General features: G+C 38.8%; 1 protein-coding gene across 1 annotated transcript in view; it reads right to left on the bottom strand.

Moving 5' to 3' along the window:
• EEFSEC (eukaryotic elongation factor, selenocysteine-tRNA specific) overlaps positions 1 to 26,129 on the bottom strand; it is a 113,102-nt gene that overhangs the window by 60,358 nt on the left and 26,615 nt on the right. The window contains exons 2-4 of the mRNA XM_042823720.1: positions 22,701 to 22,908; positions 19,835 to 19,931; positions 17,007 to 17,171 (exon numbers count right to left, since the gene is read on the bottom strand). Coding sequence (XP_042679654.1) covers positions 17,007 to 17,171; positions 19,835 to 19,931; positions 22,701 to 22,908 — 470 coding nt within the window. The remainder of the gene's footprint in view (positions 1 to 17,006; positions 17,172 to 19,834; positions 19,932 to 22,700; positions 22,909 to 26,129) is intronic.

The following is a 26,129-nucleotide window of genomic DNA, read 5'->3' as shown; positions in this document are numbered from 1 at the left end:
ACACATTTAGACAATAAACACTTGGCTTCCCTACGGATAGTCTCTCCTGTGTTTGTATTTTACAGCCTGACACCGGCCAGCCCAACACTTGACACCTAATTAACAGGCCTAGGAGCTGGAGGTCCCCATACTGATCACACTAAATGGGATTAGTGTGAAATAAAAAGTTCAAAGGGTCTTGACCAAACTTCACCACAGCCCAGCTGTGACAGCTGCTACGAATTTGTGCATCCAGAGCCCCACGTTTTTATTAAGGGGTCCAGCCCACGAGAGCACGCCACAGCCTACGAGATCACGAAGGTTCACCGAACAATGTCAGGCTCTGTACTGAGGACTAAAATCCCCTTGCTTGTTTGCATAGATCTTTTTGATTAACTCCTGAAAAGGGTCCCTCACCTCTGATACAACAAGCTTTTACAACAGACATGAAGTTGTGACTTCTTTGCCTCTCAAGGACTTGTTAGCTTGCTACAGGAAAGCTGTCCAACTTCAGAAAATCTAGGCTTAGATATAAAAGAAGTAATTCTGGTACACGCTGCAAAGCACCCTTAGGATATTCTGACAGTGACAGCCAAGAGGCTGCCAGATGTATTCAAACAACAGAACTCCAAACTATTATCTTTCAAACACACTTCCTACTCACCTAGACCTTTCAAGTTGTCATCAGGTAAATAAGTATTTCTGCATTTTATGTCTCACACCTCAGCACGGTGTAACAAGCAGATGTGCAGTGCCACCAAGGCATGGTCAACGTACAGCAGGACTTTGTGGAATAGTGCCCTGTTTACTATTTGGGATAAATAAACAAAACGATTTTCCTTTTGTTGCTGCTTTTATTGTTTCATAGAATCAATGTGTCAAGATTTTATTATTATTATATTTTTTCATCCTCAAGGGATAACTACTCATCGAATTTACATATCAAGGACATAGACAACACCACAAGAGCCAGCACACAAGGACTTCTGACAGCAGATCACTGCCGAAGACAGAAGCTTGGTTAAATTAAGGGAGGAACTAAAGCCTATGAGAGAGGGACTTAACATCAGCATGTAACGGTATTTACACTTACGGAGGAAATAAACCTTTTAGCATTTTATGCAGTCCTAGGGCACATCAAAACCAGCTTTTCTTGCTTTTTCTCTTCTCTCTGCATGCATTTTTCTTCTACTACATTTCTCTCCTTGGGCCACTTTTCACTTCCATCGTTGGGTTTTGCATTTGCTCCACATCCTGCTGAGAAAACCTTCAGTGACACGGCCAGTGGTATTTTGATGTACTGCAACCAGGCCGCAGAGTTAACACTGCAAGAACTGGGGAAGGCTTCCCATGTCCCTGTCTGCAGAGCTGGGGTAAATAATAAATATTATTATTATTTATTAGTAGTAGTAGCATTAGTAATACTGCAAAAAGCTGGAACCTTTAATTTAAAAAGAAAAGCTTAAGTTACATGTAGTCCAAGAGTGCACACCAGAAGTAGTTCTTTGAGATGATCGGATGCAGTCCAAAGGAAGCTTACCAAGCTTACCAACCAGTTTTTTTTTTTTTCCCCTTCCACATTCACTATATTCTTTAAGATTTTTTTTTGACACAGTATTCTTTGAAAGTTCCAGATTTTCATAGTATTCCTCTATAATCAGATCTCCTCCACAGCTTTTTCCACAGTAGTCATGAGCTTCCAAAACTTCCATCACCCAAAATTCTGGGACTAAGTGCTTCCTAAATGGTGCAAAACCTCATAACCACTTTCTCTCGATGCATTCATTATGTGTTGTACCTTCTCAATTTGAAATGATTGAGAAATACTTAAAAACAACTCCCTCACATACACTATGGAGGTAATACCTCCGGAAAAAAGTACAAATTACAAGTATACATTAGGTCTGCTCTCTGCTAAAAGTATAGGCAAGACAACTGGTATCAGAAAAGTATATTCAAAGACAACAAAAGCAAGAACTCTCAACTGAAAACACACCTCGCTGTAACACCAGGAAGTCTCTGCTGCCTTTCCGTGTCCCTGCTAAGCAGACCCACTTCACCAGCCACTACATCTACCAACTGGTCTTCATTAGCCAAAGCGTTCTCTCAAAAACCAAAACAGCATTTGCTCTTATCTTTGACAGCAACATGACACAGAGGATATCAGCCTTTATCTCAGCGCAAATCAATGCTAACGTTGGACTGCATATCCAGAAGGCTCGCTTTAATACAGCAATACACACTGTCTTCCTATGTCATGAATTTATGTGGCCTTTATTTCAAAAACACATTGAAATTCTTCCACAGTACATATGGACATAAAAGATACCCATCAGAGCAAGAAGACTGGGTGACTCGCAATTTTAGGACACTAGACTAAGATAAAACATAGCATTATATGGTGCATCCAGGAGTTGAATGACTTCTTTCGCACAACTGATATGGCTTGAATAAGATATGATTTTATTGGAAGGGACTGTTCTCCCTAAGTAAAGGCATCTAATGTTTTACTAGAAAGGCTCACAGTAAGTTAGGAGTGAATCCAAAACTAGGAACTGATCACAGCACTCAAAACAAAAACTCCTATGTTAGAAATTCCTACCATAACCAGCGGCAGTCAGAAAATTGAGCACCGGCTTGCTGGTACAACAGGCTGAAGCTTTATCACTATGTCTCAACAGGAGTGGGATAAGGATAATTTAAGCACAGGTGAGGACAAGAGGGAATAAGAAAATAAGAAAAGCCTTTTAACTTGCTCAGTAAGCCAAGCTTCCAAAGTTACTGGTTGCTCTGGACTAGAGACCTAACTTCAAGGATCATCAAAGCAAAGAGGAGAAAGTACGTGCAATATTTATACTATATATATATTTATATAGAGAGTTAAATATATACTATTTATGCTGTATTCTATGTAGCATATATACCTTCCATATTCTTTCATATGTGCAGATTGAGTGTACAAGTTTTTAAAATGAAACTTAGTAGTTTGATGAAACTGCCGCCACTCATCACTAAAACCTTTTTTCATCTTTTCTAAAAAGCAAAACTGTACTGAGCCACTACAGTACAGCTCAGTTTCACCTTTTCTTGTTCTTGCCGTATCCTTTGGACATCATTTTATAACTACAGCAGATTTCTTTCTGTTCTTTTCCAGCAAAAGGCAGGTGCCACTTAGTGGTTTGGGTTTTTATTTTAGTCAAGTGGGATACATGACATACTGTTTGGAAAACAGCTCAACCCCTTACTTTCCCAAATACACTATTCAAAACCCCAAAAGGATGTTAACATTTTTCAAAACCATTGGGTTAGCCTATTAGAATATCAAGCCTGACATGTTATCTAAGGCAAAGGCTTATTTCAGTTGCTTCAGAGGAAAAACATGAAACCTCAGTACCTCACCAACCGCGCAACAATGAATTGTAATGAATTCCAACCTAACCCTCAGTAGTAGGTTCCAATTACTGTGCTCAGAGGAAAAGCAGAAATATTGACAAAATATAACAGTTTCACTGATGAACTGGTGAACAGTGCTGCAGAAAACCGTACACAGATAACTCCACAAAGAAAATCAGCTTCCCACTTATCTTTTTAAGCTTTTTTGGTTCCCAGTATAAAAAGGAGTGAACTCTCCTTCTGCACAGAAACACTGTTCAGAAAAGGGGATGCTGCTGTGAGATTTAGTAGTGCTGCTGTATGTTTCAGCAGAAGCATTATTAAACGTAGTGGGCTTTGTGGTTTAATATACATCAGGACAAGTAATTTTTCTACAAGCCTTTAGCTCCATCTGCTGACTTTTAATACTAAAAATAATTGATGAGACTGAAGGCGTTCATACTTTCAAAACACAAAGTCTTCCATGTTTTGGTAAGTGCAGTTCTAAAGGTATAAACACAGAATAGCTCAAGTGTTTGGTCCAGAAATTTTAGCAGTTCGAAAAGAAACAATGAGGAACCAGCTCTGAAAAGGTACCTGAGCAAGCCCAGGATGCACAAGAGGTAAACGAATGTTTGTTTGGAAGACTGGGATTGGATCTAAGCAACAGGTACATATCTGGATATTTGTGACCAAATCACCCAACAATTAAGTCCAAAAAGAGTAAAGAACTTTAACAAAACCATGGTGAAAGCTCACTGCAGACATTTGCTCAACACCTGCCTGGGCTGATTTGGACTTCTCCTGTTTTCATCCAGCCATCTGCTTCACAGAAACTAAAGCTTGCTGTATTTACGAATAAAAATATGATAAATTCCTCTGAAGGTTCAAAAGCCCCAATACTTGCCTGTTCCAGCACTGATGCATTTTTTATTATTACAGAATTCTGACTGTTATCAGAGTGTTACAAACTCCAGCTAGATAGAATTTCCACACACACACAACGTACATGAGAAATAGATTTAATATGCTCTTAAATATAGCAGGGAGAAGTCAGACCTAATTGTAACTGGATGAGGGGAAACGGGGGGGGGGGGGGGTTAAAAGCCTTCACAAGCATCAAAAAGAGTCACTTCAACACTACGCATACGAAGTTTCAATACTACATAGACTTTTTATCATTAAATAAAAGTTTCCTGATTAAACATTGAGCTCTGATGGCTGCAAATGGTACCATGTGGTACCAAGGATGACCAGCAGCTATAGAAATCTGCTTTTCCTATTTCAGCCCTAACTGTAACAACAAAAACCAACACTCCCAACCTGTAAGACCTCCTATGCCCGCTGAGGAGTGCTTCCCTCTTCTTATTAGTGATGCAGCCATCTCACACAAAATCCCACTAAACTTGCTAGATGTGGTGAAAGGTTTTATTATACTATCCATGCCTTCTGAGCTCAGCAACCAAAATCTTAATATTTCAGTTTCAGGCAGATTAAACAATAGATAAAACCCAATATTGTTGCTAAAAGGAGAGGTGGGAGGGGATTTAACACAAAATGAAGCTAACTCTATTAAAGCAGAATGTAAACCAAAACCTAAAGCTGACTCTATCACAAAGGGGTGAAGGAAACTCATGTTTATTGCTTTTCCTATATACAGGGATGTATGTGTATACTTTTATATAAATATTTATATAAAATAATATAAAATATATATTTATATACACATATATGAATATATATACACATAAATATACATACATTAAATCTTTTCAGAAAATATTAGAAGAAAACCCCTCTCACATAGCATACACACCACAGGTACTGCAGTTTCCAACAAGCTTCTTTAATGCTATTAAATTCTTACAGTTTTCCCCACCAGAGCTAGGACTAAAGCTACAGAATCCATTACAAATACCCGTGTTTAAAAACAGGTGAATTAAAAATCTGAATAAAGGCTCCCAAGAAACGTCCACAGCATATGAAACATTAGGAAGACACAGGAGTCATTTTTACGTGGTCATTTTCAATTATAGACATAGGCCCAACAAGTTCCAGAATGTACCTGTACTAAGGTTCACTTTGGGAGAATTATCACATCACATACCCAGAGATTTAGACATACCAATGAAAACTCAAAAAGATTGTCACACTTAAACTTAAAAACTAACATTGTTTAAATTTGGTTTTCCACATGCCGGGAAATAGAAAGAAAAGCAGCACGCATATTGTAAAGCACTGTGCATAATTATAACAAATTAAATCACATCACTGTATTCTGCTGAAGCTTAGCCACGTCCTGACTGAAGTAAAAAGCACCAGCTGGTGACACTGCAGCTAGATGAAACCGAAGAAAGAAAAGGCCGGTTTAAAACTTCACTGCTGAACTAATCACCTTGCCCAGCAGGGAGAACAACTGAATGCAGAACAGAACGCAGCTCTGATTTGTGGAGTTAACTCAGCACGTCAGATAACTCCGACATCACAGACTTTAACTCAGTCCACCACAGATTGCAAATATCTAATGCCTGTTTTTACAACTGTTTATAATGTATACGTCAGCTGAATTTTCTGCTGTGAATTACACCATAACCAGAAAGCTATGCTTAAATGTTAACGTCTTATTTTTTTTTTTTCCCCTTTTCAATCCGACATAGATGCTTTGCCCATCTCTTCTTATATCTGAACCTTTAAAACATGAGCAATATTAAAGTGCACACAACCCAATAGAAGAAAATTGGAATTTCCCTTATGAAAAAAATTGATCACGCTTTTGATTTTTTCTTAATCAAATTAAAACAGAAAGCTTGTATACAGCAGGGGGAACAACCCCAAAACCCAAACTAAAACAGTTCTATCCTATGGACAGAACCCTTGCCTTCACATTCTCATTTCTGTCTTTCAAATAGTGTTGTTACAAAGCTCTTCAGCTTCCTCCCAATATCATCCATCCCTAAAGAAAAAAAAAAACAACAACCACAACACAGGAAGCCACACTGATGGAAATATCATTAATTTTTCTGGGAATCCACAAAATGAAAATCGTTCAGCTTTGACATGTTTTAAAGATAATATATAAGCTGAGACAACTGAAGACAACTGTCTTCCTTAAATATTTTCTTACTAATCCCATTAGCTCTAAATGCTTTCTACTATTCCAAAAGCAAATCTGAAGCTTGCAGCAAAGATATTTTTTTCAGAGTGATCTCACAGAAGACCACCATTTATCTGCACACAGTAAAGCACATTTGGATGTAGAAGCCTAATAACACAAGCAACAAGTTTGGGTGGGGAGTTTAAGCGAAGAAAAAAGCAGAGATGGCACAGAAGCGGTAAGAAGGACTTGAAAGCAATCGGAGCTTCTCTAATTCCTAACACTTGCTGTAAGGAGGAAGAACAGACATCTTGATTCCTACCATCTTGGACATTTCCATCATTTTCCTTCTATTTAGGGAACCACATGCCTGAGAAATATTAATACATCAGAACAAATTACATTAAACTCCAATCTTATGTAGCATCTCAAGGTCACATTAAGCCTCTTGGGAGGGCTCCAAGCAAGGTAGGACCCCACCACATCAGAGAACTTCCATCACCCATAGGAGATTAAAGACAACACAAGTTACCTAAGGCAAATACAAATAATAGGCTCCTCTAGAGTCCCAGCAATCAAGGAGCATTTCATAACACTGGAATGAAACATAATTGGATACATTCAGTAGAAACAACTGTTTCTCCTCAAACAAGGGCATTGAGTCAACAATAGGAAATCTGAAATAGCAACACCAGTACCTCGTGCAAAGCACTGTTCTTTGTCAATCACTACACACCTTCAGTTCTCTTCTAAAACACAGGGCAAAACAGTTCAGGTTGGGATTTTGTGTTTTAGTATTGTACAAAGACTTGTGTGCTACTCTGCATTTATACTAAATTAGAAGTGTCACATCATGCTGACTGAAGAGCAAACGGCATTTATCGTAGCTTTATTGGGCATTTATTTCAATCTTGTATAAAAATTCTCAGTATTCCTTTTAAAATCCTCTTTTCTGTGGTTCCACTTTTGAGTGTGGTATACCTGCATATTCCTCATTCACTACAGACTTCAAATTATTGTCAAGTAATCTTTACAAGTAGGATCAATGTCTTCTAGACAAAGCAAACGGCACATGAATAATACCCACCTCTCAAAACTGAAATGAGTTTTAATAGCATATTTTCTTCCTAAGCTATCATTTAACTTGTTGCAGTCCCACATACGAGGACACGTAAGACAGAAACAGCTCTTCCAGGAATGATGAGAAGTCTATTGAAATTACTTATATAGTGAATGTGATATTAAGAAAAAGCAAATAGAACATCCTGATTGAAATGGGGAAAAAAAACAACAAAACTGTGTGGTCATATGAATATTGATGAAAGAGCAGAGAAACTTCAAAAGGTGCTGAAGGCTCACACTGATCTTAAGTGGGAAAAAAAAACACCAAAACTTTGGCATAATTTTCAGTACTTCTGTCCCTTTTTCACTGAAGAAAAGATATTGATGTCTCCACACGTAACAGGATCCTTATTTCCAATGAATTAATCTGTTCTAATTGCCAATTTCTACTACCTGAACCAAACAAGCAGTAACACCATCTCTGGCATTCCTTGGCAGGATCTGTTACTCACCATGCACATGTATTTAAAAAAAAAAAATAAAACAAGTTATCTACATAGAAAACAGGTCAACCACTGGAGCTAAGGATGAAAGCTTTCACAGAGGCCTTCCAGGTTATGTCCACGGTTTATGCATTTAAAGATGTACCAGTTACTGTGACTCCTTAAAAAATGTTATTTGACCTTCTCGTGATTCCTGAAGTGTGAAACATTTATATTTGGTTATTTACGCTTCAGAAGAGGAAGAGAAACCAACCAAGTTTTACAGCACATGCTTTCAAGCTGATCTTTATAACCAAGATCCTGAGAGTTTGTAGTTTTCATTCCAGCAAGCTGCAAATGAAAATCTGTATCTAAGCTTTTGTATCGTGTTCATCACAGTACTATCTGGGCAGTGCACATAATTATATTATTCTAGCAGATACTGTAAATATTGGCTTTCTCCAGTATTACTTTTCCTTTCAAAGTACATGGACTATTACAATATAGTATTATGAGAATGCCAAAGAGATGTCTTACATTTATTTTCAACAATACACATTATTGTCACAGGCACAGGACAACAGAATCTGATGAGCTGAACAAATGTTTAAAGAGTAAAGTCAATTCTCATGCAATTTTCACAGGAATAACAGAGTATGATTTACTCTTCTGAAGGAGCAGGAAATCTGCAATCTCGGGAAGACAGTACAAGGCAAGAAATCCATAGGACTTCCTATAGTGTAATAACATTTCATGTTACATTTTTGGCTGGGATAGAGTTAATTTTTTTCATAGAGACTCATATGATGTTGTATTGTGGATTTCTGATGAAAACAGTGGTGATAACAGTGATGGCTCAGTTGCTGCAGAGCAGTGCTTACACAGAGCCAAGGACTTTCCAGCTTCTGAGATTGAAACAACAGCAAGGAGCTGGGAGGGGACACAGCCAGGACAGCTGTCCCAAACTGGCAACAGAGATGTTTCCTATCATGTGGCATCATGCTTACTAATAAGAATTGGGTAAAGTAGGATGACAGGGGGACATTTGGAGTGATTGCATCTGATTTCTCAAGAAACCACTATGCATGATGAGCCCTGCTTACCCAGTGTGGCTGAACACCTGCCTGCCAATGGAAAGAGTGAATTAATCCCTTGATTTGCTTGGACACACAGCTTTATTTCAACCTACGAGTCCTCACACTTATACCTTTCTGATTCTCTCCCCCACCCCACCTGGAGAGAGTGAGCAAGGCTGGGTGGTGCTGAGCTGCAAGCTGGATTCCATCACACTTCATCAAGAAAACACTCTGATGGCAGACACGTTCGATTCCTGGGTACTAACTCCCCAGCCCATATTGTTATACCTTTGGGTCAAATCTAGCAGAAGTTTACCTTCAAGGGCACTGGTTAAGTAAGATTTTCAATACTCAAATCCACTTTTTTTTTTTTTGTCACTGTTCAGATCTGATCAGAACTTTATAATACACAGAGCACGATTACTTAACACAGCATTGCTGCGTAGCTCTACTTCTTAACAACCTGATCAAATGAGGAATTGCACCGAATATGGATGACCAAGGAAGAACAAAAAGTGACATTCCTTCCTTCAATTCTGGTTACTGAAATTTTGCCAAAGCCTCCAGCACTGGAAATTAAAAATTTAAAACATGACAGTTACTCCATGCTTTTAGTAAGTCTACTCCAACTAAAGTTACATTTGCAGCAGGAACTCCAGGTGAAAGCTATGTCTCCCATGCAGGAGGTTACCTTTCCCACCACTACACAAGCATTCCAATAAGACTCCTGCTCGAACAAAGTATGTACATGCATGTGTGGGTCTGTTTTCAATTGAACTGCACAGAGCACAATTCTACCCGATAAATTAAGAGAAATAAAGTTAATGACCCAGCAGAAGCAATGCTTAAGCAAAGACATATGTAAACAGAACAACCATTCCTTGCTTTAAAAAGTTACTAAAAACTTTAAACAAAAAGGCATTTGGACATTAGTTTGTGATTACTAGCATCATGACCATCAACTTATTTTCAAACTAATCTTGAACTCCAGGGTGCACAAACACCAGAACACAACACCTGATCACTGGACTAGCAACTGTTACACAGGAGACATCCTACAAAGTCCCACGATAAAAGCAGGTTTTTATTAATTGCATCCCAGACTGAAGGCATCTTAAGGCCCTCCTCCTCCTGTGCACAACTTACAGGACACTGCTTAGAGCACACGCTTTGGACAGCTGCAGGGCTTCTTTTTAACAGAAAATGAAAGACTTCAGTCCTAGGATCAACAGCTGGCATATCCTTTAGAGGAAGTACTGGAACCTACTCGTACATCATCAGAAACTGCTCTTTATAAAGAAAATAACAGTGTTCACTATTTATTCATGTTTCATCAGACTCCAACTAAGGACAGGCGAGAAACCTTGGGACAGCGTTTTTGAACTCGTTTCCATCAACCTTGGTTGGTACTGGTTTTTCAAATAGAGCAGTGAGAAAAACAATGGGGAAAAAAAAAAAGGTTTCTTCAAGCAATGGCAAAAGTAGAAAAGATCAGTCATCTTAAAGAACAAACTTAGAGACTGGAAAAGACAACAGCGAAATGCAAATAGGTTGGGAAAAAAAAAAAAGAAAATGAGTATGTGAAGGAAGTTAAAGCAATAAATCTAAATGTCAGGTATCATCTTAAAAGCTGAGACATTCAGTTTTCTTCTTGACTTTGTTCTATGGTCGCAAACCTGCACATTTGTTCCATATTTAGCTGAGCTAAACTGATTCACTCACTAACACGGTACGTAAGAACCTATTCCATTTCTGCAATCGTGGCACTTCTGTATTTGGACACCGAGCTTTTGCCACAGATCCAGCAACTCAGTACATGGATAATCCCCAGAAAGATGCAAAATATTGACCAGAGGTGGCACAGTAGCCAGCTGGGCTCATAGCAGTGCACTGCAGTGCCAACATCAACCTCAGGAAAGCTCTACCTGTATAGTTTTCCTTGCAGTCCGTGGGTTTCCTCTATTTTAGTTCAGTTACTTTCCTGCCTATAACAGCATTTTTAAGCCTTTTTCTGAGCTTTTTAAAATTTTCATGGACAAATGGGCTACTAAAATTTGAACAGAAGAAACAAAATTTGGTTTACCCAAGAAAACAAGTCATGGTACCCAAGGACAAACGTAAGGTTCATCTACTCAGACACAGCCAAGACAATCCTATATTTCATTCCCATTTTGAATCCCACTGAAGGGAATACCAACTCTACAACAGAAGTCGATCTCTACACTTTCCGACTACTAAGGCAAAATTATCTGTGCAGTAGTAGCATAAGCACCACACTTTAAATCATGTCATCAGTTAGCCACAACCAGTCAACACTGCAGGTATTCTGTAACAAGCAATTAGCACCACAGAAATACTGCAGAACTTATATATCAGAAAACAGCACTGTTTCCATTAAAGCTGCACTTTCTTGTGAATCCCAATCATTTACAGACGTTGCAGGTGGACAGATGCAACACGAGTTCATTCCTTTTCAGCTCCATTGGAGGAAGAAACACAAATAACTTCCTGGATAATTTTTCCTCGTACATTAGAAGGCATTCTGCAGCCAAACTGTATTTATCTAGACCCTCCACCAAGGAAAACTGTGCTGAAAATGGATTTCAGTACTTGAAGAGTTAATTGGCCAACAATGACCAGGCCACTTTTCTGCCTACAGAGATCACATTAGACACACAAGCTCCAAAAATACAGTGCGTGGTTTGGATTAGCGCTGCTCAGGTTGGCTGCTCTCCCTCTGGCTGCCTTCCCTTCTTCTCTGACAAACTAGACAAATAAACCCCATGACATGCACCCAACTCCTTCTCTGTTATGTCTTATCCCTGGTCCTGAACAGAACATGCCTGACACAAAATCCTGACCTTACTCTCATTTTACTATACATGTACTATACTCAATAAAAATCACAGGAGATATGAGCTACTGTACTTCACTATTGAGTAGTTAAAAAATAGAAAGATACAAGTCCCTTTTTAAGCCTTTTCAAAGCCTGAGGTTCATCATGAATGTTTCTTTCACAATTAAAATGCATTCCTTTCTTTTAGGGTGTTGCCTCCTTCCTTTTGTGTGCTGGTTTTTTTTGTTTGTTTGCTTTTTTAAGTTTAAATAATGATAAACAGCAAAACATTATAAAACTATACATTGAAAATGAGGGAACTGATCTTTAAAAGAGCTCAGCATCTGCTCTTTCTATTCTCTCAAGAGATCAAGCCAAGAAGATTTGAGAAGTTTTTATTGCCAGATCTAAATTTTATTCCACAGGCACCGGATCAGGTCTTTAATCCTTTACTTAACCACAAAGAACTGTGCTGAGGAGTTTAATTCTTCCAAAACAACTGATAATATCCTTAAACGTCAAAAGAATACTTTCCAATGTAAGCCAAATCCCGCATGTTTTGCTTTCAAGTAAATGCCACAGCAGATGCAAAACCAGTAGGATTCACTCTGATCTTTTCTAGGAAAGGGGAAAATCTCCAACAAACACAATCCATGCTTTAGAAGTGCCAGACAATTAAAGAAACAGTTTCGATACTTGTACCGAATTAAATTGCATGTGTAACATTATGTGTATGTTTAATTTATTGATTTAGGATTTGAGATTCTTATATTTTATTACCCACATATTTTAATATGTATTACAAACTGCCTTCTCACCAGGAGGCAATTTTACTAGTTACATTTCATTCTTTCCCCCCAGATACTTGTAGATTTTTCTGAACTTCCCTTCCCCACAGCATTTCAATGAGAAGGAAAGTTGGCTGAGAAGTTTAACAGAACAAAAGTAAGTTATAGCCAAGTTTCAAGGGAAAAAGCAGAGTGGAAATTGAGACATTTCACACCACCAGAAAAACTGTTCCAGAATAGGTTCCCAAGAACAGTGAAATACAACAATTAGTTTGAAGTAGATCTCACTAACTTTGCATTATTTGACACAACTGCTACATAGTGAACTGCATTCAGTGACAAGGTATTTTTCTATCACAAGCCTCTAGGAAGGGGAATGGAAGAGATTTTACAAACAAGCCACGTCCAAGGCGAGGCTTCTTACCTAGCATCTTAAAGGCCAGTTCTGGCCTCACTGTGTAAGTAAGGAAAATCGCAGAAGCCTCAGAAGAAGCAGGTACAGAAACAGAAGTCACATATATTTAATAGAAAATACAACGACGTCTCCTACTCAGTACGAAACGAAAGACAATCAAGATATCATGAACTTTGGATGAGGTATGCTTTGAGGGCTGCAGAATAGAAGATGAAAGTAGTAAACAAATACCTAAAACGTCACCATGAAATTCTACATACGCGCATCTTTGTGATACTATTCAGTGGATTTTGCACCAACCTCAATTTCTGAGATTTAAATACTGAAATGTGTTCTCTGACAAGATTTCAATAGCACAACTCTGATCTTGGAAAAAAAAAAAAAAAAAAAGTCCTTAAATACACTGGCATTAGAAGTCCTCTGTGCATTGAGATTTAATAAACAGATGAAGTAAGAACTAGTTTCAGTTAGGCTGAACTAATCATGAGGAAAAAGCTGAATTATCTGTTACAGTTTAAGTAACTATGCTGGTTTCACTACTTGAGTTATTTTATCAGACACAGGAGAACTTCTTTGTTGGTTGGGCCATAAAGCTACAGAATGTCTGCTAGAAAACGGACCAATGTTATTTAGCCAACAAAGAAGCTCGAAAAGATCTTTTCATATCATGGAAGCATATGAAGCCATGAAGCTATTCCAAGTATCACACTTGGAAAATGATACTTCTTACAAGTCCATAAAGTCAGTACAGTCTGACAGCAAACAGGCCCTTGTCAAGACAAGATCTACTACTGGCTTAAACTGATACTCATTTACCACAAGATTTGACTAGAAAACAGAAACAAGTGTCTCATTTTGTTCATACTTGATATCTCAGGTGACCTCTTAAAAGTACATCAAAGTACCAAAACACCTGGATGACAGATCTCCAGCTACAGAGGAGCACTTCATAAACATTCTTGCCACTTTTGAGAGGTAGTACAGCAATGGTGCAAAGATGAGGGACTGTGAAGGTTGGACTCAGCATGAACATTGCTCTTCCTGTTAATGGTAACAGCTCAGTCACACCTAACAGATCAGAAACCTGACATCAAAGACGCACATCTGAGATGCACCTCCGAAGGACAGTCCATGACTGGTGGCCCACAATTTTATGACACAAGAAATAACCTTGTATTCTATTAAGCCAGACACATTATTCAGCTGCAGTGCACAGCAAAAATCCCCAAACGATCCCCTACAGATAGGCACCAATCATTTACCAGTAAACTCAGCTCCTTAGTTGTCAAATCACTCACAAAATTCTGACAAAAGGCATTACAAAATGGCAGCACACTTTATTTCCATCTGTGTTCCAGTGAAGCTGCTAACATTCACATGACATGCAGCCTGGATCAACTTGCAATAACATTAATCACCAATTACATTAAACAGAACAGATGGAAACTTGAATATAAAGTTGAAAGCAAGTTTCTGCTACTTAGAATTCCCAGGAACAACAACAAAAAAAGTCTGTCTTTGTACCTGGCTCCCACATACACGCTTTGTGACTGCTACATACCTATGGCAGCCAATCACACCCAAGACAACACTGAATTAACACTTTCAGGATACTACTAAATGATCAAGATGCAATTCTCTTGCTTTTAAGCAAGCATCCCTACAAATCAACTTCAGCCTACCTCCCTGACTTACACCCATTTACTGTGAACATGCACCCCCAACTCCTCACTTACTTCAATTTGCCCTCTTCTACAGTTTTTCACAACTTCTTGTTGCAATTCTTAGTACCTAATCTGAAACCTCATCTCTTTAAAGGAATACTAGCATACGATCATCTGTTTTATGCAGTCTTCCACTTTTATCGTGCCTATGACTGCACAGTCCAAAACTAGAATCACTAACACTGGGCAGAAAGAAAACTGCATCCCACTCATTTTACATTACCTTTCACACACATTTTTATTCCTTTAAGACAATCAGTAACAACCCAAGTCTCAGGTTTTGTCTCTTTTGCATTTGTTTTGTTGGCTTTCTATGTGGTTCCTGTTCTAAAGCTGCTATTGTTCTTTTCAACTGTAAGGAAGACAAAGATTCTTCCCCCCCCACTGAAAAGAACTCTTCCCTTTTTCAATTAATGAATGCTACAAAATACACAAAACTCACAAACTACATTCACTAAACAGAGTATACATAGCTCAATACTTTCAAATCATGAGGGCCAGATCTATCAGTAAAATAAAATGAATTGGTATTGCAGGAAAAAAAAAAAAACAACAACAATCCTTAATATTTAACTCCAGGAAGTTTCATAAAAGAGAAATAAAAATGTCACAACTTGTTACAGTTTATAAACTGGAAGACTGTAGAGATTGAAAGACCGCTGAAGTAATCTTAATGGACATTCAGAATTCTGCCAACACTGTGTTTTTGCTGCAGAAATCCCGGGTTCATGCTCTTCAAGGTGGATTTCAAGCACTAGTGAGCAAATACTACTAACTCAATCGGATAGTGAACTGTTTGCTGTGTCAAAGCTTTTTGCCAAACACACATATATAATTTTTCTTTTTTTGCTGTATGGATAATCAACCCCAGATGGCAATTTACATAGGCAACAGCATAAAGGAATCCATGCACTGCTGGTGCTCTCAGCCTCAATCAGAGCAAGCACGGGCGCTTGAGAATGTCACTGTTTATTTTTAATTGCTGTGTCCCTCCTTTGTGCAGGTTCAAGCGGTCAAAGATGTCGAAGTCCATTAGTAGAACTGGAAGATGATGCCACTTCATTTGGTGAGAGGGTTCCTCAAATTTAAAAAGCAGATGGTTTGTAATGTCCCTAAATGCCCAGTGGGCACCAGCTGTCAATCTCAGTTACCATAGGGTCAGGGCAAAAAAAGGTCAGAGAGAGTCATAAACCACAATGTGTTGTGAAATGTGCTTCCTCCATTACGTTGTAGGCCTGAGAAAGGTTTGACCTTTCATAGGTATCCTAACCCAACTCTGCATGATGCTAGCAGGGGTAAGTACAACACACAATTCAAACTTACAAAAGTTGCTTCCTTTAACCGTGCCTTGGTTACCTGCACACCATGAACAGTCACATTCACAAACTGCTCATGGCAAAAAGCAAAATCCTGCTCACCACAATTATCACTCCGATATATGGCACATCTGCTATTTCACACAAGGCAGTGGAAGGATAAGTTCATCTGCAGCAACTGAAAATAACAAACTTTGAGGCAAACTACTAATGCTATGAGAATTAAATGATCTGGCCTTTCTCTGTCAAAGACTCCTTTATCTGCTAACTTAGTCTTTCACTTCTTTAGAAATAAACAACTTACCAGTTGTTACTAAGCCCACTGAAAGACCTCAGCTTTCCACAGGCTCTCTTATAAATCCCAACTACAGAAAGTAGCAGCTCTTCCAGAACATGCTGACATCAGTTAAACTCCCCAGCAAACAAAGAGAATGTGCATCAAGCATTTCAATGCCCTCTTCTTGTCATTTCCTTTACTTGCATACATCTCAGAGAGCGCACCTATTCAGACTCCTTTGCAAGCCTTCTCACTGATGCACAAATACAAGTAACCTCACTTAAACCTTGTTCCATCCTTCAGTACATCTCGTCTTGGTAATATGTTCACTTTGCTTTGCTGAAGTTGAGAATCTAACACACTGATTTAAGACAGCCTTCTTTCTTCTTCTTTCAACTATAATAGAGCAGGTGACTTCACTGGCTGCGTTAACTAAAAAAAAAATCTCCAAGTCTCTCACTATTATTAGCTCAGATTATATTTGAGTATCAGAAAAACAATGGAATAATTTCAGATTGGAGAACACTCTCTTCTTTGTTGAGCACCTCTTTCTATTACGAAAATTGAGGGGAGTGAGAGACTCACCTTCAGGGCAGGAATCTCCACACTGTCACCAAGGCTAACAGAGCCAGAGAGAATAGTCCCTGTCATCACCGTGCCTTGACCCTTGATAGAGAAGCAGTGGTCGACTGCCATAAGGAAGTGTCCCGAGGGGTCTCTCGATGGCAGGTAAGCCTGAGACTTCAGGACCTGAATAAAAGATAAAAGCAGAACCATGCCTGGGTGAAAAGTCATGACAGCCATACAGCAAAAGGAAGGCAAGCGGATGATTGATTGAACAGGCTTGCAGCTTTACTGACTTCAAGCATCTCCCAATAAGCTCAGAACGCACCAATGTCAAATTAATTGTGCGTGCCATAGAGGAGATGCACAATTAGCAGCAGGAACAGTTCGATTTTCTGCCTTAGAAAGATTTGGTGCTGCACATTTAGCTTGGTTAGCAAAACTGTGCTGGCAACAAAGTTGCTGCCAAACTCAATATAGACACTGCAGCAAAGTAAATCAAAAAAACAACCCTGTACCCTTGTCTTCCCCCTTTCCACCTGTCCCAAAGTACAGGTTCATAGCCTATTTTGCTACTTCAGCTTTTTTGATTTAGTGCAAATTAACCTGTGTAAGGATATTAGTGCCCCATCCCTGCCTCCCTCCCAGAAAAATTGTTATATTCAGATAAGTTCTCTAAGTCAACTTCTCTTTCAGATTTATGTTAGCACCTCATGAAGGATCAAGACACTAAGAAAAATAGCTAATCTTTTTTTTTTTTTTTTTTTTTTTTTTTTTTTTTTACAGAAATTCTCCAAGTTCGGGATTTCTGTTTTGCTGACAAATAACTTTCTTAAAATACATCATCATAGATATCAGACTAACAATAAAAGTGCAGTCACATACTAACAATGGTTCAGAGGAGCTGGTTCATCTCTATCTCCAATCACTTTTGATCTTTGCCTCTGTTACAATATTCACATATAAACTTGGCACTGCTTTTAGTGTCTTTTTTTAAGGTCAAAATCTGTAGGTTAAGTCAGAGTCCTAATGGCAGAACAATGGAGAGGGAACCTCATCAATGAGACAAAGGGCAATACTTTGAAGCTCAATGGCAGGACTCCCATAGCATTTGCCAGCTCTACTAATACCTCCCAATGTTTATTCACAGAAGAGATGACAAGTCTGGAACAAGCTGAACCTCTCATCTACCTCAAACAGCACTCCTAAGCATCCTGCCCTTTACTGTATAAGCAACATGTCAAACAACTTACCATATAATCCATTTTTCTGAAAGCCTCAAGAATTATTCTCACAAAAATTAGAAATTCGGCACTTCTAGAACTAATGATACCTCTGAAGCATTAGCTTACTTTACAACTTTCTCTTGTCTCACGTGCATTTGATATAGTGCTGGTTACACCATTGAACAGCTTTTTCCAGGCTCTATCTCATTCGGTTGCCAGACAAATTTTTATCTTTTCCAGAAGCGCAAGGCACGCAGTCAACAAGTCACAGCATCACAGAGAAAGATGGTTTCATTCTAAGGGCAGGTAGGGCTGCTCTAGAGAACAGGTTCTACACTTACTAATGCCAGAACCCTCACATATCGTCATGTTCCTACAAATGAAACTTGCCACAGGTAATCACTGGTTGTATACCTCAGATGGTTCAAACAGAAACCTCAAATCTTGGTAAGCAGAGTGCTAAGCACTCACAATTGCAATCAAAGTTGGCAAGCACGTCCCAGAACAGTTCCTAGCTGCTTTAAATTTGGCAAGCAGTGTTTGTAAACTCATTGGATTTAACTCCTTTGTCCCTCAGCATCCCAATCTAAATACAGATCAGTCACTTCTGCACTTCCTATAGGTCTTTTGGAAGTAAATTAACTATTTGCCAAGTGTTCAAATCATCACTGATGAGTGCCAAAGAAAAGTCCAGAAGGAAATTAATTATTCTAACTGCAGAGAAGCATTTAAATGGAGGTACGAGGCCACACAGAGAATAATGAGAATTAAAACAAAATGCTGACTGCCTTCTCAGGAGTTCAGTTCTGTCTGTCCTCCACAACGAGGCATGGGTTGTTTAGAATAAAGAATCATACACTTAAACCCTCTATCATAGCACTCGTGTGAAGGAAGGAGACATTCACCTATGCATGATTTCTGAGTGCATGAATTCAAACTTTGTTGTTTTCCTAACTGTGGTGTGCAGGAAAATGCAATGGCAGATAACCAGCTCTGAATTACCAAAAAAGACTGATGGTCATAACCTAGTTGAAGAACAAAAGTTTTGCTTACTCATCCAAGGCTTGCCAAATACTCCAAAAGGAGGGATCCTTCAGGCAGAGAGCCTTCCCTTGAGGCAGCCAGCCCTTAAATGAGGTTTAGGGAGAAGGTGGAACTGGTTCCACCCTTTCCACTTGCACAGGTGAATTGCTTTCATCTGTGCTCTCAGGGCTGGCTGTGTTCCTTCCTCAGGTGCTCAATCATTGGTTCATTTCATGACTTAGCAATTCCCATACGTGGTGTAATTCTAAAATAACACCTACCAATGATTTGGCAGAACTTTAAAGGAATTTTTATTTATTACTCTTTGTAATTCCTGACAAATTTAAAACATTTCACCATGTGTGACAGTGGCTTCTTAAGACAGCTATTCAAAGAATTTGAAGTTAGAAAAGTAGATCCACTTTTGGGGCACAGATCTGCAACTCCTCCACTCACTGGAAGGAATCCCTGATGAATTAGGTCCCACCAAACAGACATTAAGGCAGTACTTCTTCAGTCCTAGATACTAATGCAGTGTCGCTTCAAGAGATTTAAAGATGCTGAAGCACATTTTGCAGCATTAAGTTCTTCAGCAGGTACCTCAATTAATTCAGAAACACCAAGTGGATTCTCAGACTCTGGAGCCTCCGGTCCACCAGGCTTTGCTGCAACAGCAACAATAGGACACCCAGAGAACCTGAAAGAGAGAAAGACTTTCACATTAGACCACAGATGTCTCATGTCTGTAAACCACACTGCGAAGGCAAAGCAACTGTCTCAGAATCTAATTCATCTGTTCTTTCCTCTTAGTAAATAATGGACAGTTTTATTTTATTTATTTTAATTACTGGAATTTGTGCTAATGAACTTCACCATGAAATCTTTAACTCTGTTCAACATTAGGCACAGATTCAACTTTTGAGTGACGCTGAAAGCAAGACGTCATTTCTGAAGCAAGGACGTATTACCCGGTTTCATCACAGTGGTTCTGAATTCACTCCAGCTTACCTGGAGACTAACTCACTTTTCAACTTTAATTAGAACAGTTACAGTTCTGACTGTACAGTCATAACCTTCCAAACAGGAGCCAAATGCAAGATAGCACAATATCTACCTGAGTGTGCAGACAGTTTGTAAGGTTTGCAGACAGTGGAAAGGTCCAATTCTACTGACATGAAAATTTATAAAAATCTCAAACATGCAAAGCTTCTGAAAAGAGCAGCACAGCTGACCCCACTCTAGCTTTTCTCTTGCAATGAATTCTATTCTTCAAGCCCTTAAAATTCAGCAGCTGCTTTGTTATTTTTTGAAGCCTGCTGATTGAATTTGGGACATTTGCTCCCTATAGAACACAACCTATAGTTCACAGATCTGATAGCTTGCTTTGCCTATGTTTTGGAAAGAGAAATCAGATTATAATTCAGGTTATTACTGCATTTTTTCAAAATTCAGGATTAACCATAATGGGGTTAATATACATATATGACAAATATACATATTTGTTAAAGTAATGGAACAATAATCAACAGTAAAAAAAAAATTAAAGAAGGCTTGGCTCTGAAAGATGATTCTGATTCAATAGATTCAGACCGAAAGTCGTGAGTGCTGTCAGCCTTGTGATTCCCCTTCACCCCAAATCATAGATTTCATCTCAAAAAGGGAATGAACTGCAGTAAAGAAAAAACACTAAGTTCTGTACGGTGAGCTCCTTTAGTAGCAAAAGAGAATCCAGTATATTTTCTCTGAAGCATCTGGAAACAAAGAGTAAAAAAAAACGTGCACTGAAAATTTCTGTGATTAACCACTGAGACTTTCAGAACTCTCATTTTCATGGAAATTCTTTAGGACAACATATTACAATAAATAAAGATTTATGCTGAACCAAATGCCTCCCTCCGTTTCCCCTACGCCAGAATAAACTGAAGTAATCATATACTGACATTGGAGGGACTTCCAAATATGATTAGGACCTACTAAAATTGTCACTCCACAACTTGCCAGCAGTGTTTAGACCCTGCTGAACAAAGACACAAGGTAGCAAATGCAGAACTTACAATTAAATAGAAACTCCATTCATAGGAACTGTTTGCATTTACTTACAGTATCACAAGATAAGGTCAAATTTTCAAACTACGACAAGTTACTTTCCTCTGCCTATAATAATAATCAGCAAGTAAACTAGTCCTGGAAAACACCCTATTGACAAGTGTCTGTGGCCTGAGGCAGCTGTCAGACGGTCTCAGCATGCGCCCTGCTGTTCAAAGTAGTTTAGAAATACAAAAACAGTTACACGTGTATTTGGAAGTTTAAAGTTGAGTGGAAAAGAGGCTGTCAAGAAACAAAACGTGCCCAACATACAATGCGGCAGGCACTCTGCAATCAGCCCAGGGTAGCAAAGCTTTCAAAGCATCATAAAGCACATTTACGTGCTTTATTTTCTTGCAAAAGAGGAATGTTAGTTATGGGAACAATACACAGGAGCATCCGATTAAAGAGCATTTCTAAGATCCAGAGTTCAAATGAATAATTAAAACATTACAACAGACCAGTTCTCTCCATGTGAAAGCACAGCTGTTATCAACTGATGTACATCCTTGTTTTAAAAGAGAGATGGCAGAAAGGACCTCACATTTAACGTGTCCCATATTTCAAAAACTCACTTTCCCTTCAGTTCTGACAGTCTGCTCATTTTCAAGACATACCTGTGGGACTCATCTGTACTTCATTCCCTCAATTCTCAAAACCAAAATGTGACCTCCAAGCTATAAACCTTGGAGTCATAATGTTCCCTCACGACTCTGGACAAAGTAACCTCTGCTTCTATTTGTATAAACCACTAAATTGTGCAACCACTATAAGAGTTTCTGTTTTATTGTCCCACCTCATAACAGCCACGTTTTCAATTGCAAATCTCCCTGCACTTTGTTCATTATTTTCCTCAATTAATTTATGCACAAAGACTGAAACACCAACCCAGCCAGTCACACTGCATTATAGGAAACTTCAGGAACACTGTCAATCAGATTCTTGTCCATACTGATCTGTCCCAGGTAGAAGCTGTCTTTATTTCCCTACTTAGGGCAATTGCATCCTTCACCCTGGGTTAAGGAAAAGCTCTAACTCTTTCTTTTCATTCGAGCAGATAAAGAATTCTGGAAAATAACAAAATTTACAAGCTCACAAACTAAGAAAAAGTTCTCCTTCATCCAGCCTTTCTGGCTTTGTTTTATGAAATCTGAATTCAACGCAGTTCTTTAAACTGAAAAGTTTAATCACACTAAGAAATTTCTGTGTACATACTTCCAAATCCAGGGCTGAGTTTAAATTTCTGGTAATCTTTCCTCTCTTCTCATCTACATCTATGACTCATCCAGCAGGGGCCAGACAGATGAATTCAGAAAAATGCTGAAAGCGAGATGTGGTTAAAGTATTCATGTTACAACTGTTAATGTTACTGTTAGCTTACTTCGTATTTTCCAAGGTCTTCTGCATTTTCTTGGTCATCTTCTCAATGGCACTTTGTCTCTTGGCCTCTGGAAGGAGATCTATTTTGTTCAGAACTACCACCATCTTCTGGCAGGCGATCTGCCCGATCACCAAGCACTCCGCTGACTGCGTCTGCATCCCCTTCGTCACGTCGATGACGAGCATCATCAGATCGATAATCTGGGCACCTGCACAAGAACTCACAGTCAGAACTGCGGCAGCACAAAGAGGCTCGGGATCATTTTCTCAAGTAGCTTCCATAACAACTGTCTGGATATGTACGTGTGCCCAGAATTATGAACAAAGTACAAATTAGTGCAAGCATCGAATGCCTGGCTGTGTTTGAAAATAGGACTTGAGGAACGTAAGCCCTTATATACTCCTATCAGATTATAAAAATATTCTAGCCAGGATTGTTTACATGTTCCCCCCCATTAGCAGTGCAAGGACACTACCACTGCATTTAAAAATAAGGGTCTGATTTACTACAAATCAAAGGAAATCCATAAAAGCTTTCAATATGAAGAAGAGCTGATTTAAACCCTTCAATACATCAGCATTCACTTCCAGTTCATTTCTACATCAGTGAAAAGCATATTTCCTATCACAGTCATAAACAGAACAGATTCTTAGATCTGCTTTACCTGAAAAAACTCCTAAATTTCAGGCTACTGTTACCAATTGTGCTCATGGATTGTTTTTTAAATATTGTTTTCATGAGCTCTTTAACCTCTGACTGAAGCAACTCGAATTTCATGAATTTAACTTCATTTTCAAGGAGCTTTTGGTGAGCGTTGGGCCTTCCACTAATAGCATTCAGGAACTGCCTCACTCTAGGGAACTCAAATACTCTGAATAACCAAAACGAAGCTGCAACAACTTCAATGTAACAAAGTTTAAGTACGAAGCAGAAAAAGAAATGTAGAGCTGAACTATCAGGAAGTTACGTTAGACAAAAAACACCCCACACATTAAGAAATGTAGTAGAAGAAATCATGTAAGACTGCAGCATTTGGAACATAAGTGCTTTTAATATTTGTCTCAAGCTTTTGATCAGAAGAACATGAAATCGATGCGACGGTTCCTTGTTCTTTTGCCCTCTCCAACCCGCTTTATTTTTTTCCCAGTCTTTATAATGGCAGTCACAACAGCTAGCCTTGTTTCTAGTTCCCATGAACTCTTGGGATAGGAAATCATTCTGAGGCTGAAGTGCATGGGTGAACGAGTGGGTGGGAACGACGACAAGAAAAAGGTTATGGTTACAAATGACTATTTTCAACCTACCAAAGCTTTCATCTTGGAATAATGAATGCTAAATGTAAATAATGGATGCCTCAGAGGGCTGGCTGGCTTACGATGACATCTGCAAAGCTCCTGCACAACTTTTCAGCAGCCATTTCAAAAAACTCTCCAAGACAAACTGAAGATAAAGTTTATCTCTTCGAAAGTATTTTTATTTTCATTGTTTCAAGAATGCTATTAATTTAGAACTCGCTTAAATTATAACAGCTCTCACCAGGGCTGCACGAAAAGGCTGGGATGTTCCACGCCAGGCTGAAGCATAGAGCTGGAGAACAGCAAACAAGGGGAACCAACAGCATGAAAATTGTTCAAGTGGAACAAAACACCAAACAATCAGCATGCACGCACTGCTGTGAGTGTATCCAGCAGGGGTTGGGCTTTTTGTATGTAAAACTTAATGCCCATGTTCTGTATTAAACTACTCCGCATGGTAATTCTTCCTGCACAGATGACACCTTTAAAAATGAAAGGGAATTAGTAACTAAAATCAAACCATGAAGTTAAATAACATTAATACCATAAAAAGACGGCTCATTCGTTCAGTGAAATAACAATATTGCAGCTTAAGTTTTAGCTAAGCCTTATGACTGGTAGGGCACAGCACTCTGTGCTCCGTAATGAAGTCAAAGCAACCAGATCTGATTCTGGTCCTGCAAAGGGAGGCTCGTGTGATGCATTATGTATGGTGCAATATCTCTTCCTTCCAACAGGAGACAAAATCTGCACTGAAGCTGTTACATGTAGTTTCAGTACAAGGGCCCCTTTATCTTGAAACACTAAATTAACTGCTTTGAACACATTTGTTACAAAGCAAATACTTGTAATTGCTGTATTTATGAATCTATTAGTAACACTTGAAAAGAGCGACAAAACTCATCAGCCCTATTGCTAGAGGGTCAAGAATGTCTACCTTGGGGCATTTCACAGCAAAGAAAAGATGAACACAGGAAAAATAACTGTACAGCCCATGGAAAAACTCCAAAACCACCAGAAAATGCATCAAAACACTCTGCGTGAAAGCATAAAACAGCCAAGGAAACAGCAACATACTCAAACTAGCAAGTATACAGCTTAGCACAGCTATTGTGAGTTTTGTTTTAGTCTATAACCCATTTCCTTAGTTGCCCTTCATCCATGCATAATAGTTCATTAAACACTTAAAAGTGAAGTAACCCAGGGAGATCAAAACAAAGTATATGGGGATTTGTGGGGGCAAAGTCCCTAATGGTGAACATTAACCAATCACTGAAAGGAAGGTCACTAAACCACAGCCTCAGCACGCATATAACCTCTCCAGAGCATCAAACATCTCATTCAGAACAGCTTTTCCTTTAGTATGTAAATAATCTTAGGAGATGCCTACAATGTGTTTTATGTAAATTGCAAATACGAAGTTCTCTTTCAGACTATTAAATCAGCTTACCACCATGTTGGATTTTGGTCAACAAAAGGAACAGTGCTCCTGAAGAATATTTCTACAGCAGTATTTCTACAGCAGAAGATTGAACTAAGAAAAGCTACAGTAAGAATGGATTATATAAATGTGTTGTGTATACAATCTGACTTGGAACAGCCTTTTAACTGAAGCTTAAAAATATTACAGCCATACCAAGTAGAGGCTCCACAACCAAGAAGAACAAAACAAGGTGATGATATCACACCATAAACCTGCACTATCTGACCACAGAAGGCCTGCCATGGGCCCTCTGTGTCAAACGGAACAAAAGGAAGTGAAGCACATTTTCTCTCAAAGCAGGACAGAGTATCATCCTACACTGTCACAATGAGGAACAGTCAATGCTTTCATACTGAGCCCTCAAAGCAGGCAAGCAGGACTGGAAATCAACCCGAATGAAGGAGAGACACATGCAAAGGATGAGTCTGCATACAAGGAATCACAGCAGTAAGAAAAACTTCATTGCACTGAAGTAGGTGACATAGAATCTACAATTCAGCTGAATTAAGGTATTCAAACGACCTCTCTATAGGAAAAAAAAACCAGACACGTGTTTCATCTGTGAAAGTGGTGTTGAAGAGCATTAAGGAAGACAGTTCTCATGAAGTATGATTTCTCACTCAGTTTGAAAACCATCCACCATCAGGGTAT

The sequence above is a fragment of the Centrocercus urophasianus genome, unplaced genomic scaffold (assembly GCF_019232065.1).
Source record: "Centrocercus urophasianus isolate 14NV4802_14NV808 unplaced genomic scaffold, USGS_Curo_1.0 seq_22, whole genome shotgun sequence".
Taxonomy (NCBI): domain Eukaryota; kingdom Metazoa; phylum Chordata; class Aves; order Galliformes; family Phasianidae; genus Centrocercus; species Centrocercus urophasianus.
The sequence above is the reverse complement of the archived record's forward strand: the minus strand, read 5'-3'. Positions and strand labels throughout refer to the sequence as shown.